The 14379-nt window shown below is 48.4% G+C and overlaps 1 protein-coding gene across 1 annotated transcript in view; it reads right to left on the reverse strand.

The window, feature by feature from the left end:
* Positions 1–8370, reverse strand: part of gfra2b (GDNF family receptor alpha 2b) — a 41566-nt gene extending 33196 nt beyond the window's left edge. The window contains exons 1-2 of the mRNA XM_035184941.2: positions 7523–8370; positions 6301–6600 (exon numbers count right to left, since the gene is read on the reverse strand). Coding sequence (XP_035040832.2) covers positions 6301–6600; positions 7523–7562 — 340 coding nt within the window. The 5' untranslated portion in view covers positions 7563–8370. The remainder of the gene's footprint in view (positions 1–6300; positions 6601–7522) is intronic.
* Between the last annotated feature and the right edge of the window lie 6009 nt (positions 8371–14379).

The following is a 14379-nucleotide window of genomic DNA, read 5'->3' on the forward strand; positions in this document are numbered from 1 at the left end:
CGACTCACGTGACCCCTGTGACTCGTTTCTTTAGTAAATATCTGTCTCACTTCCGTTGTGGTTGTGTTTTCCTTTAACGCACTTAAAGATACCAAACAACAACATGGTGGATATTTTTCATGTAAAATCAAAAGCATTAGAAATCCCAAAATAGTCCAGACAGGGTTAAGAAGTGAGTGGAGCTGGTTTAGTATCAAATACACAACGAGCTGCTGCTGAGGCTAAACTGAGCCACCTCAGTTCTCCGTCTCCAGCAGGAACAGCAGGCCACCGAGCCTTTAGTCGCACCAGGAGCTCCGAGGTGAAGGAATCAGCCGCCCTGCAGGGGGCCACCGTGACCGGCTCTCCCGTGAGACCGCCTCCAGGTATCAGCCAATCCCTGAGCAGATCAGCCTCAAGCCTCCGCTCTCCGGTCACAACCACCAGTAAGAATAACGCACTCGGTGTCACACTGACGGTTTATTTCCCCTCCGAACTTCTCTCACGCTTTAATGTGGCAGTTTCACTTTGTTCTGTTTCTGTTTTCTTTAATATTGAAGCTCATCGATTTAGAGGAAACTGACCAGTGTGTCCTCACTCGTGTGTCCTCACTCGTGTGTCCTCACTCGTGTGTCCTCACTCGTTCTCCTGTTTCTGTCTCTGACCTCAAAGAGTCAACGTGTGAGGAACAGCCTCAAACGGACCCTGACGTGTCTTCTGATCCGTTTGGTGTGGACAAAGAAGTTAGCCCAGTTCTACACCCGGTTAGTGCTGCCAGGCTAGTTCTTATGGAAGGGGGTCACGTGATCGGAGCCTGACCAATAGGCAAAGGTTATGTCGTGACTTAAAAAACCCAATAGGCAAGCGGAGTGTCTACGCCATCGTTTCCAAACTAAATCAGGACCAGTGTTTCCATTCTCCTCCATTTTACTGGCTCTGAAAGTTCAGAGTAGTGTGGACGTCAGACGTATCTGCAGCAGAGTGGATGAGTTATCAGAAGATAAGTGTGGATGAGTCTGAGCACAGACACCTGACAGGGGAAACTCATTTTAGCCGATTGGAATTGCAACCTTGTTCCTTCGGTCACTCCCCAAAGCTTTGCTCTGCAGCTCAGCTCCTTCTTCACCACATCGGTCTGGTCCTACGCCTCCATCTCCTGCTCCATCATCTCCTCATTTGTGAACAAGATCCCCAAAGAACTCCCTCATCGAGAACCCAAGCTGAGCAGAGCAATCCACCATCTCCTTTATATGTAGTTTTTATGTAACCCTGCATCGTACGGAGGTGAAAACATTTCCTTCTCGGTGCAGGGAGTCACTCACATCTTCACACTCGTCCCTCTTCAGCACCAGGACACAAAATGGCGACAGGACGAGCTTCTATCCAGGAAACCGAGTCGGAGCCGGATGATGTTTGAAGTGAAGCTCAGGTGGAAGAACTGGAGAGAATCCAGCCTCAGTGTTTATATCAGGAGAGAAACTGCATTTATCTGAATATTGACCTCGTCTGTTCCACATCTGACTGTGTTTGAAATGGTTTTCTCCTCGTGTCTCTGTTAGAGCCTCAGGCACACACACACACACACACACACACACACACACACACACACACACACACACACACACACACACACACACACACACACACACACACACACACACACACAGACACACTTAATAGGGTAATGATTGCCGTTCTCGAGCGTGGTTTAATGGACCAGCAAACAACAAACATCACACCACGCGTCGGCCCGGTCGGTGGCTCGTGATGGATCTTTGTGGAACAATCACAAATCGAATCTCCATATATCTGCTCAGATGTGTTCAACAGGCCGAAGTGAAAAGAGTCCGACGGTGATTCATTGAACCTTTTACTGTTTCTGGCTCCAAACACTTTGCAATCAAAAGTTTTCCCTCGAACGCGACGAGTCGTCTTCAAACGGTTTAAAGACGCTGGTTTAACCTGAGAGTCCGTCCTCCTTTAATGAAAAACAGAAAACAACTGGTTTGATCTTTCTCTCCCTCCTCTTCCTCCCTCCTCTTCCTCCTCCTCCTCCTCCTCTTCCTCCTCCTCCTCTTCCTCCTCCTCCTCCTCCTCCTCCTCCTCTTCCTGTTCGTCAGCCTCACGTTGCCTCTTGCTCCGTCAGGTGTTGTCATGACTTTGATGTGATTCCCTGCTGCTCGGTGTTTCCCCCCCGACTCTGAGTCTGTGACGGTGAAACTCAGCTGATTCGTCTGTGGTCAAAACAATTATCAACACGTTCTATTAACCACCTGATTCATATTTAGAAATATCAGCAAATGATAAATGATTGAAGTGTAATTAATCACACAAATGAAGTCAGTTTGAAGTTTGGATCAAAGGCACATGTGATGTTTATAATTATTTTAAATACATTTTAGTGTAAAGTGCTTATAGATGCTACAGGAAGTACAACGTGCTGCTGCAGAGATATTCAATCACCTCCTGATTTATGGTTTATGAGTTTGTGACGGTTCAGTTTCACCTTGTTCTCTTGAATGTGGATGATACTGTTCACGCTCGAGTCCGAGTCCGATCTGATGAATAACATCGTTCTCTGCTCTCATGTTGTTGGATAAGGTTTGAAATCCGTGTGATGAAGACTCCAGACACAGACATGAGGAAGAACGAGGAGCTCTCTAACATCGGAGCCTGAAGCTGAATGAGACCAGCTGTAAGTGGGGCAGAGGAGAACTTCTCTCGAGTCAGTTTACATGAGAATCTGCTGCAGGACGATGGAGGTGATGGATCCAGACTGAGAAGTGAAATGATGAGTTACTTCATTATTAATGGTTCTATTGTTTATTCACTGGAATTAATGGACGACTAATAAACTGGCAATATTCTCATATGAATCAGTTTTATGTCCCTTTGGTCGTTTTGCACCTTTTCTGTCATTTTACATCTTCGTCTTTACGACGGATCATCTTGACAAAACTGAACGTTTGTGATGCTGATTCCCTGCACAGCTTTAAATGAATCTTTATCAGTTGTCTGCAGCATCTCCAGAGGAATTATTAAACTTGGAGTTCTTTATTCCAGATGTGAAACACGAGCCACTCAGTTGTCTGTTGTTGTATCGTGTCAGTTACCCAGTGAAAACCTGACGGCTCATTAATATGCACCGGACTGTTTACACGACACTTCATCACCAAACTCACATTTCAAACATTAACTTTGACATTTTCCTTCTCCAGAGTTTTTGAGCTTTTCTGTTTCATATAAAGATATTTCCCTGGTTGACCTGCTCTTCAGTACTGACCCTCACTATGTTCTTATTCAAATACTTTTTCCAAACTCTGCTCGAGCGGATCCTTGAACTTGGACGAAGGAAAATTTTAATTATTTCAGTCTCACCTGCTCCTTCTGTCTGGATCCTGTTTTAACTTTTTAAAAAGGAAAAGCCAACAAATCCTCCCCCGCCTCGTTAAATATTCATGCGTGAGTGCGACGCGGAGGAGACGCTGCAGAGGGAAAAGTCTTTTGTTAATTGTCACATGAAAGAAGAGAAGAGCTGGAAATTAAAAGTGCAGGATTCTCTGTCCCACACACGGAATATCACATTGTGTGCGATGTAATTAAACATGCAGCAGATGAACTGTGGCCTGAGACAGAAAGCGTCTCTGTGATCGGCCCGATGAGCTGAACGTCTCTGTTCACACACTGACATCCTGCTCACATCTTTCATCTGATGTGCAGATCCCAGACTCAAGGTCTCACTCAAACACCCTCACCCTTGAAATCCTGCCCACTGAGGTTCTTTTGTTCTGTGCTGGTTCTGCTGCGGCTGCTGGTGTCGTCTGTCACTTATTATCCTGCTCAAGGTTTTGGACAGAAATGAACTGGTCCAGTCAGATTTCTTTCTGGGCGCTGACGGTCCCATCCTCTTTTAATTCTACTGAGACAACGTGTGGTTTGATGGATTCATTTCATTTTCTCTGTTTCCATCAAAGTTGAGCTGTTTCCTAATTCAGGGGATTGATGTGTTGTGTCACAGCAGCACGACCGGACTGTCCCCTTCCAACGTGCGTCAGACAAATGTGTCCTAGTGTTCTCAGAAGGAAGCGGCCTGATACACAGCTTCGCTCATGAATTATTGTGTAGATACATTTTCATAGAATCTGCAAACTCCACAATAAACCCCTGCAGGAAACTGATGTTTACCACGTGTTTGGTAAAAGGATAAATCTCTCAGCTCGTACCAGTCGCTGAAAATAACCTTTCCTCTCAGTTTCCTACAAAACCTCATTTCCAGAGTCACATGTGCAACAAGTGGCAACACACAGAGACCGACCACAGCTCAGCAGAGCTCAGTGTCACTTCAGTCGAGTTTGTTAGGTTCTGTAAAGTTTGTTAGAGCTCAGTAAAGTTGTATAATCTATGTCAAAGTTCACTGAAGCTGTTGGTCCACTGTTAGTTTTTCAATGAATTTGACGCCTGTCTGTGTGTGTGTGTGTGTGTGTGTGTGTGTGTGTGTGTGTGTGTGTGTGTGTGTGTGTGTGTGTGTGTGTGTGTGTGTGCTGGCACCACAGAGACATCCTGGAACTGAGAACAAAGAGAGAGGCTCTTAATGAGCTCTGCCACTGAGACCCAAACTAGGCCAGTCTGTGTGTGTGTGTGTCTGTGTGTGTGTGTGTGTCTGTGTGTGTGTGTGTGTGTGTGTGTGTGTGTGTGTGTGTGTGTGTGTGTCTGTGTGTGTGTGTGTGTGTGTGTGTGTGTGTGTGTGGACAGTATTCAGGTGTGTGTGTGACAGAGACAGTCCCTGCTCTGACAGAAAGTTGTGTCTCACAGCCCATCACCATGACGACAACACAAACAGCTGCTACAGAAGCTTGTTACGATGCCGGACTCAGTATCATTACCCACAATGCACCTGCAGTTTAAGGTGCGTGAGTCTCATGGCACTTCCTGTATGTAGATGTGATCTCATCTCTCAGGACCCACCCTGATCAGGTGACATCACCTGAGGACGTCAATCACTCGTCTCCCTGGAGACGCTGACGACCTCACACGACTGTTTTCACTCGGTTCACACCTGGAAACACGAGCAGCAGGAGAATCACAGAGTTCTCGTTTAAAGTTATTGCTTTTAGAGGAAGTTAATAACTGAAGATTCTTATCGTCTCTCGTGTGGACTGCAGGACACTTGGAGACAGAGACACCCCCGCTGGCCTCATTTTAAACCCTGACATTAAAGTTTTCATTATCTGCTCAGATTATTTAAACGTGAGCCCGAGGCCTGATCTTAAATACTGCAGAGACAGCAACATAAATAAAGGATGAACTATTGTAAAATAGACTCGAGCAGTGACGTCGCCTGAGGACATTTATCAGACTTCACACGACTGTTCTCACAGATTAAATCCTGCAGAACTCCTGGAAACATGTTTTTATTTGAGGGAGTTCTCTTCAAAGTCTGTGAGAATTCTCAACCTGTGTTTGGAACGAGCTGTTTGATCTGCAGGTTCCAGCTTTTCTTTCTGAAACTGTAAAAGTGACCTGAGGTGATTGAGCCGCAGCAAACGAAGAACCTGAAGTGAAGAGCTGCTGCTGGACGTTGTCTCCATGACGACGTCACTCTGGCTGAAGAGCTCCAGCTGCTGCTCACCGGTTTACTCAAAGTTTAAAGTCGACGTGTCGCTGCACGTTATCACAAAAACAGAAATATTAGACACTACTTTAGTTTTTCTGTGTTTTAATCATCGTTCACATTTCCCGGTGAGTTTAACCCAGTTCACCAAGTCACAGTCACCTGTCACCTCTGAGAACTGTCAGCCAATCAGAGGAGAGGCTCTGAGCGCCCTGTTGTTGCTCCAGAGAGAAACATGACAGAAGATTTAAAACTACACTGAGATGATTTTAGTTTCTTTAAACCACAAATGCACCACATCCCGCTCGCTCACATCAGTCCTCTAAACATGATGCTTCATCAAAAGTCATGAACTTATCTTTGAGAAATCAGTGAACATTTTGAAAAACTGAAAACCAAAGAGACCAAAAGTTCCTGGTTCTGCTTCGTTAATCAAATCGGCCACAAATGTTCTGTCTGGACTCCTCCTCTTCACCGAGTGGAATGAAATCAGTTCAGTAGTTTTTGTGACAAACAGATAAAGTCATGAAGACCACGTCTCTTTGACCGAGATTATGTGTAAAATGTGAGAATTTCACAATAAGAGCAGCAGCGACAGGCTCCAGTACTTTTCACATCAGAATCAAACACGTCAAAGATTCAGACTCTGACGTGTGTGAGGTTCTCGTTATGTTCCATCAGGACCAATCAACAGGCGGCGGCTCTCTTACCCTCAGTCAGGCCCATGTGGATGCTCCAGTAGTTCTGCAGACACTGCAGCTCTTTCTTCATGCCTCTCTTGCAGCGGCAGTCGTACAGCGGCGAGTCCTGTAGCACCTCCAGCGCCCCCTGGCACTCCTTGGAGGCCAGCATGGTGCTGCGCTCCTTGTCCCCGCCGGACAGGCACTGGCGCATGATCCGGTAGCGTGAGCTGCACTGGCTGTTCTGGTTGCACAGTTCTGAGGCTCGGACACAGTCCAGAGGTTCCCTCCAGCCGGGGGGGCCGAGCTCGGACTCACACACACACACATCTGCAGGAGAGAGAGAACGACAGAGGGATGAAAATCCGTCCTTCCATTTCTGAGCCACAAAGGATCCAACAGGTGGAATCTTCTCAGGCCAACATATCCCAGGATTCATTGCGTGCCGGTGATGAAGCTAACACACGAGCTACGTGGCTTCTAAGCTGCAGCTGCGACGTTAAGAGTAAAACCAGCTGGTGATGGATAAAGAAATCCTCTCTGAAGGTTCTGCCCCTGAACGTCAGGTCTTTACTGGAGAGGAAGACGCCTGCACCTCGCTGCCCGGACGTCTTCCCTCTTCTTGTTTAACGCAGTGACAGTTTGCTCTGATGTGACTCAACGTCTCAGGTCTGAGCTTCAGGGTCGAGGCCTGAACCTCGACTCCGCTGACGTCGGCTCTGAAGCAGCAGCTGCTTCTCTTCACTTGGTCAAATCAAGGCATGAGACTGATTTCAGGACCGAGGACAGCTCCACAGCTCAGAGCCAAAGTACATGTAATCTATTACCTTCAGTACAACTGTAAGGGTGGTATGTAGAAATACAAGTACTCACTGAGTACAAGTACTCACTGAACCAGAGTAACATTTAGTTACATTACTCAACGAAATTCAACATTCATTATTATCGAGTAATGTAACTAAAGAAGCTTCAAGTGTGTGTGTGTGTGTGCGTGTGTGCACGTATTTGTGTGTATGGTGTGTGTGTGTGTGTGTATGTGTGTATTGTGTGTGTGTGTGTGTGTGTGTGTGTGTGTGTGTGTGTGTGTATTTGTGTGTATGGTGTGTGTGTGGGTGTGTCTGCGTGTGTGTATGTGTGTATGTGTGTGCATGTGTATGTGTATGTGTGTGTGTGTGTGTGTGTGTGTGTGTGTGTGTGTGTGTGTGTGTGTGTGTGTGTGTGCGTGTGTGTGTGTGTGTTTGTGTGGACTCACCTAACACAAACACCACAGTGATGATATTTATCAGGATCATTTCGGTTCCGGTTTAATTCCCACGGTTCTGAACACAGGGTCTCTCTCTCTCTCTCTCTCTCTCTCTCTCTCTCTCTCTCTCTCTCTCTCTCTCTCTCTCTCTCTCTCTCTCTGTCACGCACGCGCTCCGGATCACCCTGCTCTCTCCCGGTGTCTCTCCCTCACTCTCTCTCTCCCGGTGAAGCTGCCGCCGACAGACCGGAGCGAGGAAACACCTTAACGGGGACCGGAGCCCCGCGCACCGTTAAGATCCACATGTTCCGACCGGAGGGTCCTCGGTTGGTCCGGTGAGCTCGGTCCATGAGCGGAGAAGTGTGCACGTCCAAATCTGCGGGCGCTGCCTCCCGCACCGCGCGCCCACGTTACTCCAACTTTCCCCGGTGGTCGGTGTGAGACGGTGCGTGCCCCCGGTGCACGCTCAGACACGGGGACGTCACGCCGCGTCGCTCCCGTCTGCTCGCTCGTATTAACGTGAGCGAAATCTACGGTAATAATGTGCGCGTGTGTGTGAGTGTGTGTCCGCGCCAGTTAAACCAATTCACTCCGCAGTTGTCCGATGCGTAATGGCACGCGCGTCTCCCGGTGGTTCTGCTCCTAATCCACTCCCGCAGCCGCGTGCGTCCGCTCGAGTCTCCTCCAGAAAACCACTGAGCAAAACCTGGAAGAAGCCCCCCCCCTATCCACACACACACACACACACACACACACACACACACACACACACACACACACACACACACACACACACACACACACACACACACACCTAGACAGATACACGCTGAAGGCGCACGCACTTTTATCACACTCACTCTCTCACCTTCCTCTCTCCAGGTGTGTCGTGCGAGCACGCGCACGCACGAATTGATGACCTGGGGTGATGCAGACAGCGACCACACACACACACACACACACACACACACACACACACACACACACACACACATTTAAAGCTCCTGCCCTAAATGTGAAGATTAAATTGTTAAAGTCTGAGAAGCTGAAGGTAAAACTTTGATGAATCAGGTGAAATAGTGAGAGAAACATTATATTCTGCCACTAGGGGTCTCCCTCTCTCTCTCTCTCTCTCTCTCTCTCTCTCTCTCTCTCTCTCTCTCCCTCTCTCTCTCTCCCTCTCTCTCCCTCTCTCTCTCTCCTCTCTCTCTCTCTCTCTCTCTCTCTCTCTCTCTCTCTCTCTCTCTCTCTCTCTCCCCCTCCCCCTCTCTCTCTCTCTCTCTCTCTCTCTCTCTCTCTCTCTCCCTCTCTCTCTCTCTCTCTCTCTCTCCCCCTCTCTCTCTCTCCTCTCTCTCTCTCCCTCTCTCTCTCTCTCTCTCTCTCTGTCTCTCTCTCTCTCTCTCTCTCTCTCTCTCTCTCTCTCCCTCTCTCTCTCTCCCTCTCTCTCTCTCTCTCTCTCTGTCTCTCTCTCTCTCTCTCTCTCTCTCTCTCTCTCTCTCCCTCTCTCTCTCTCCCTCTCTCTCTCTCTCTCTCTCTCTCTCTCTCTCTCTCCCCCTCCCCCTCTCTCTCTCTCTCTCTCTCTCTCTCTCTCTCTCTCTCTCTCTCTCTCTCTCTCTCTCTCTCCCCCTCCCCCTCTCCCCCTCTCTCTCTCTCCCTCTCTCTCCCTCTCCCCTCCCCTCTCCCCCCTCTCTCTCTCTCTCTCTCTCTCTCTCTCTCTCTCTCTCTCTCTCTCTCTCTCTCTCTCTCTCTCTCTCTCTCTCTCTCTCTCTCTCTCTCCCCCTCCCCCTCTCTCTCTCTCTCTCTCTCTCTCTCTCTCTCTCTCCCTCTCTCTGTCTCTCTCTCTCTCTCTCTCTCTCTCTCTCTCCCCCTCCCCCTCTCTCTCTCTCTCTCTCTCTCTCTCTCTCTCTCTCCCTCTCTCTCTGTCTCTCCCTCTCTCTCTCTCTCCTCTCTCTCTCTCTCTCTCTCTCTCTCTCTCTCTCTCTCTCTCTCTCTCTCTCTCTCTCCCTCCACGTCCCATCTGCTAACATGGGGACAGCAGGGTTTATGACATACTGCAGCCAGCCACCAGGGGGCGATTTAGAAACTTTGGCTTCACTTTTGAGCAGCTTCCATCTTTATTTAGTATCAGACTCCTTCAGTCCAGATGTTGAAGGTTCATCTGTCTGTCTACGACACATCCTCCCTCCTCCTCCCGTGGAGTGACTCCATCACTCCATCACTCCGTCACTGTGACCTGAACCTTTTCAGTTTTCATACGATCCCTCGAGGCTGAATTATTAAACATCATATCACACTGTCACTTTACTGTTTCATCCACAGACGGTAAATAAAAATGGACGACTCGTCTTTACTTCCTCTCGACGTGTTTAAAGAGAATGAAGCTAAAACGCTGCCATCTTGTGGTGATGAGTCAGAGTCTGTGCAGTAGTGGTGGTGGAGTGGAGCCGTGGGTTCGATGCTTGGCTCATTCACACACTCGACCATCCACGTCACACAAACAGCTGCTCCTCCAATGAGCTGCGGTCAAACATCTCCTCCTTGAATCAGGGATGATTTTTAGATCAGGATCCTGCAGCTGACGAGTTTCACAATAAAATAATAATGATAAAATAATCCACCAACCACAGACTCTGTTCTTTAAAACAAACATTTCTTCAAACTACGAGCCAATGACATTGGTGCTCTGCAAACAGCCAATCAAATCGCAGCGAGGCAGCAGCTTCAACTGGCTGTTTTTTAAAGGCTTAATAATAAAAGAAACATTATTATTAGTATTAGTTTTCACACTGAATGGACTGTGGCTCCATATCAGAAATAATCTCAAACAAACATGAACTGAGCTGCTGCCTCGTGATTGGCTAACTGGATACAGGTGTTCCTAATAAAGTGCTCAGTGAGTCAAACATTAAACCGTGTGTTCTAGCTCGATGCAGCTCATCGTGATGAAGGGATTTGATCTGTGGCGTTTCACCTGGAGTCTGAACTTTAATGTGACTGTGACGATTCCTTTCACTCTGCTCCACTAATTGTCCCCTGCTCATGTCGTCCGCCCGCTCTACCACCGCGTCTCCTCTGACTTCACCTCATTAATCAGTGTTAATTATAATTGCCTTTTTTCCGCTGGTTGTCCTAATTGAATTAGTGCTGGAAACCAAGGTGAGGTCGGCGTGTGGGGAACTTCAGCTTCGTGCTGCGGTGGAACAACAGGATGTTAATCCGAGGAAGAGATGAGCGAGGGCGTGGAACAGCCAGGGAGACGATGGGAGGGAGAATCCTGACGGAATAATCCTGGAGCTGCTCATCCCGTTGAAAAAGTCGTTTCCCAGCAGACGTCACATTCACGCTGCGTCACATGTAAAACATCAGATTCTATTCAGATATTTCTGATGATATTCAATCATTTCCAGTCTCCTTTACATCAGCGTCAGAAATGTCGAGTTTTGAAGAGAACGACGTGTTTGATTACGAGGTTTTAACATTTGATCTCCTCGAGCGTTTATCTTTCATCAGTCAAAGAGTAGAGACCGATTCACGATTAGAGAAAGTGCTCTACAACCTCGAGCTCTGTGGTGGGACCTAAAAAGCATGTGAAGAATAACAGGTGTGAAGTGAAGTCACTTCCTGTCCCCAGGTCTCATTCAGGTGTGATTCAGAGACTTTGCTGTGAGCAGCAGACGACGTTCAGTGGCTTCATTAAACCGGAGCTTTCTTTGACCACGTTTCCAGCTGGAGGATGAACTGCTGCCTCTCCTTTAATCAGCTGGAGGCTTCTACCGCCGCCGCTCCGACTCCACGTCGTCTTATTACGGTGTTTTTTCAGCTGACTAACCTGGAGGCAGCGTGTTCTCCACGTCCTCTGTGTCTCATCAGGTTCATTCATGCAGACCTGGATCACAAGTGGGAGCCGTGAAGAAGAGACGACTCGCTGCAGAGGAAACGCTGACCTCCTTTTTCATGTAGATGTCGTTTCCAGTTCCACGCAGCTGTGTTCATTTAATAAAGATGTAATTACACGTGGTTCTCCGCAGGTTCAACATCCAGTCACGTCCCGTCACACACGCTGAATCAAATCTGCTTCAAATTAAATCTGAAATTAAATCTCACATCAAGTTAAATCTATTTCAAATCCTCAGTTTCTGCTACTTTTGTTCGTAGCTTGGAAGTTTGATTCTGTTAAATTGTCTTTTCACTGTGTTTACGTCTCACGTTGCAGAATTGCATTGTGGGTCTGTTCTTTGTGCGTACGTGGCGAGGAGGTAGAAGATGAGAGAAGCTCAACCTGCAGCGAGCAACAGCCAATCAGATCGTGTGGAAGGAAACAAGTGCAACACGTGGTTTTTACTTGGTTTCTCAACAACAAACATATTCAGAGAAGTGATTGTGTGATTTGTTGAGTCGATGGAGTTCCTGGTGTTAATGGGTCCAGAGACAGAATCACTGCGAGTGTTTGAACATTCAGAAAAATAAAACTGAGCAAACTGCAGAATCCAGCTGTGAACATAATAACATCTGTAACGGTTTCAGACGTTAGCGGTCAGAGGTGAACGCTTCGCTCTGCCTCTCGATGGAGAGAAGGACTCATTAACGCCATCATATCAATGTTAAATGGTCTCAGGCTGGTGTGTGTGTGTGTGTGTGTGTGTGTGTGTGTGTGTGTGTGTGTGTGTGTGTGTGTGTGTGTGTGTGTGTGTGTGTGTGTGTGTGTGTGTGTTGGGGGTCAGACTGTGGTTCACCTGGGGTCACCGGCTGTGATCGATGCTTCAGGCTGTTTGGAACCTCTGGTGATCACTGCTGTCGATGAGAATTGATGAACTCATCACAGACTCACCAGGAGGAAGAAACATGACACACACACACACACACACACACACACACACACACACACACACACACACACACACACACATTTGGAAGAACACAAACATCTCAGGATGAAGAAGAGGAGCCGTACACGTAGAAGACGAAGACGTCCACTTGGAAACACGAGGAGGTTCCAGAGCTTCTGGTGATGAGGGCCGACGCCGGTGTGGATGAGCTGTAAACAACAACACTGATCTTTCCACAGCAGAGTTTATACGTCATGTCCGGCCTCCTGCTGCTCTACAGGCTCCGCCTCCTGCTGCTCTACAGGCTCCGCTCCTGCTGCTCACGGCTCCGCCTCCTGCTGCTCTACAGGCCCTCGCCTGATTGTTCCCCGCCTGCCTCGTCTTCCCTGCTCTGGATTTGTCCGACCTTCAGTTTGTCTTTAGTCTCTGTGTCGCGCTCACATCAACCTGATGCTGGTTAATAATTCTCTGTCTCTGATCACATGCTGCTTCACGAGGAGGTGGATGCACAGGATTAATGAGCTCCAGACTCCAGCAGCAGAGCTCTGCGTGCTGGGAGTTACTCTGCAGCAGCTTGTTGTCGTTGGCACATGATTTAACGAAGGTAAAGACGGTGGACGCTGGAGTGTGACTCCTCTTTGTCCAGGAGCTGCAGGGACGTAATGAACTGACTCCTTCACAGATGTTTTATTAAACATTCAGACAGTTCACACGAGGCTGATTCAGCTCCACGTGGTTTAAATCATCAGAGATGAAGAGGGAAGTGATGTAGGAGGAGAAGAGACCTGTTGCTGCCCCCCCCTGCCGATCAGAGGCCAGTCAGACAGATCGTCTGCCCTAACACACCTCAGGTATTTACTTTACAACTTCTGGCTCCGAGGACATGAAACTGAACACGTGAATTCACATGAAACCACTTCTGGGAGGAGGATGGACTTTCCTCCGTCAGCTTCCTGTTTTCAGATGTTGGAACAGGGAGTGAAGCAGCGTCAGTGGAAACACGTCAGGTCCCAAAGCTCCGAGCTGCGACTTCCTCTCCGTCCATTTCATTCCAGCTCTCCTCCTCAGGGACGCTCAGATAACAGTAATTAGCTTTTCTCTCTTTTTACTTTTTAACACCACTCTTATGTTCCTACGGCTTTTATTCAAAGTGAGACCTCTGTCCATCGACCGGTCTCTGCCTCCCCCATCCTCCCATCCTCCCATCCTCCCCATCCCCCATCTCCCATCCCCCCACCCTCCCCATCTCCCCATCTCCCCATCTCCCCATCCTCCCCATCCTCCCCATCCTCCCCATCTCCCCATCTCCCCATCCTCCCCATCCTCCCCATCTCTCCCATCCTCCCCATCTCCCCATCTCCCCATCCTCCCCATCTCCCCATCCTCCCCATCTCCCCCATCTCCCCATCCTCCCCATCCTCCCCATCTCCCCATCTCCCCATCTCCCATCCTCCCCCCCCATCCTCCCCATCTCCCCATCTCCCCATCCTCCCCATCCTCCCATCCTCCCCATCTCCCCATCTCTCCCATCCTCCCCATCTCCCCCATCCTCCCCAGCAGATTTATTTATGTTCTGCTGTCGTCCTAGTGAACATAAAAGACTTTATCAAAATAAAAGCTTACAGGAAGTAATTTGTCTATTTGCAGACCTTTTCTTATTTACACTCCCCCATCCTCCCTCATCCTCACCCATCACTCCTCCGTCATCCCTCACTCCCTCATCCTCCCCCATCACTCGCTCTGCCTGTCTCTCTGCTCGTATCCTTCATTCCCTCACGTCCACATTCATTTTACCTTTTATCTCAGCCCCACACACACACACTCACACACACACACACACACACACACACACACACACACACACACACACACACACACACACACACACACAGTCTGGGTGGTAGTTATGGATACAGTCCAGCTTTTAAATGTGTTTGTCAGACCTCAGGACTGATGCTGTGACGTCCATATAATTACGGTTGACAGAGAGGAGGCAGACAATAGAGGGAATAGAAGCGAGAGACGCTCTGAGGCTTTTAT

Source organism: Hippoglossus stenolepis, chromosome 18 (assembly GCF_022539355.2).
Source record: "Hippoglossus stenolepis isolate QCI-W04-F060 chromosome 18, HSTE1.2, whole genome shotgun sequence".
NCBI classification, from domain to species: Eukaryota; Metazoa; Chordata; class Actinopteri; order Pleuronectiformes; family Pleuronectidae; genus Hippoglossus; species Hippoglossus stenolepis.